General features: G+C 28.5%; 1 protein-coding gene across 1 annotated transcript; it reads right to left on the bottom strand.

The window, feature by feature from the left end:
- Positions 1-126: 126 nt before the first annotated feature.
- Positions 127-1,227, bottom strand: LOC105452627 (cytochrome P450 4g15-like). Its single transcript, XM_011693904.1, has 4 exons — positions 1,032-1,227; positions 763-937; positions 304-570; positions 127-222 (listed from the first exon to the last, which is right to left on the bottom strand). Exons 1-3 carry the CDS (start codon positions 1,216-1,218, stop codon positions 378-380), a joined length of 555 nt encoding a protein of 184 aa, XP_011692206.1. The 5' UTR covers positions 1,219-1,227; the 3' UTR covers positions 127-222; positions 304-377.
- Positions 1,228-1,244: the final 17 nt, after the last annotated feature.

Below are 1,244 nucleotides of genomic sequence, written 5' to 3'. Positions count from 1 at the left end.
AAAAATTATATAGTAAATGAAAATTCTAAAGTAGATTAATTTTAATTATTAACTTTATTATTAATTATTAATTGTTAACAATTAACAAAGAAATTGACAATTTAATAATAGTTTTATCTGTAAATAAATTGTAAAATACAATGTATCTTGACGATATTTTTAGTATTTTAAATATAATACATAAAATATGTTCATTTTTCCATCTTTATCCTTAATATTATTCTAGAAAAATAAATGGCACTAAATTATTTTTGAGAAATGTACTTACTCAGGAAAGATTAATAAATATAATATAATTCTTACTAAGAAATCCATTGCAATATATTTATATTTGATTGGTTGATGCTTTACGCGAATGAAAGATCGTTAATTCCCGATTACTCTTCTTTACAAGGTACTTGCTTGCGCGGTTCGAGTTTGATCTTGAATCCATCATGCCTTTTCAGAATAATGTCAACTCGCAGATGGAAAGCATTGTCCGGTATTTCGGAAATGACACGGTAATTTCTCAATATTGTCGACAACAAAACCTTTAGTTTCAGCATAGCATATTTCCGTCCGACGCAGGACCTTCAAAAAATGCAGTGCTATCGTCAACGAATATAACATTTTGTTATTTATTAACAAAATATTTTTGTAAATGTTAATGTGCTTCAAACATAAATGTTTATTAAACGTAAATTATAATAATTTTTAATGATTTCTCATGGAAAGACCTGGAAAAAAAGTTATTACTAAAAAATATTAATAACTAGTAAATACCTGGGCCCAGCACTGAAAGGAATGTAAGAGTAATAATGTCTTTGCTGCATTTTTTCCGGTAAAAAGTTGTCTGGATTAAAAACAGTTGGATTCGGATAATATTTCTCTAAGCGATGCGTCATGAATTGTACGATCACTACTGTGGTCGACTTTGGAATAACATAATTCTTTGTAACTATAAAACAAATTAACTCTATGTCTCTCTTCAATTTATAAATGAGTTTTTAAAATATTATCATTATAATACTGCATTTAATCAGATAATTTACCTATTTTTACATCTTCATTAACTGTCCTGGCAATCAGAGGTACCGGTGGGAAAAGTCTCAAAGTTTCCATAATAACTCTTTCGAGATATTTCATTTCTAAAGTATCTTGGTATGTACATTGTCTGTCGCTATCGCCAAAAATTCCATCCAATTCTTCGTGCACGCGAGCCTGCACGGTGAATATCATTTAATAAATATTCCCTCCGTTTTTTG

The sequence above is a fragment of the Wasmannia auropunctata genome, unplaced genomic scaffold (genome assembly GCF_000956235.1).
Source record: "Wasmannia auropunctata unplaced genomic scaffold, wasmannia.A_1.0 LD336026.1, whole genome shotgun sequence".
NCBI classification, from domain to species: Eukaryota; Metazoa; Arthropoda; class Insecta; order Hymenoptera; family Formicidae; genus Wasmannia; species Wasmannia auropunctata.
This window is presented reverse-complemented; position numbering and strand designations above follow the sequence as displayed.

Excerpts from the sequence above, each read along its gene's own strand:
- LOC105452627 (XM_011693904.1), bottom strand. The coding sequence starts at position 1,218 with ATGATATTCACCGTGCAGGCTCGCGTGCACGAAGAATTGGATGGAATT. Across the intron at positions 938-1,031 it reads TAATGAAGATGTAAAAATAG|TTACAAAGAATTATGTTATT; the intron begins GTAAATTATCTG and ends TTTGTTTTATAG. Across the intron at positions 571-762 it reads CCTTTCAGTGCTGGGCCCAG|GTCCTGCGTCGGACGGAAAT; the intron begins GTATTTACTAGT and ends CATTTTTTGAAG.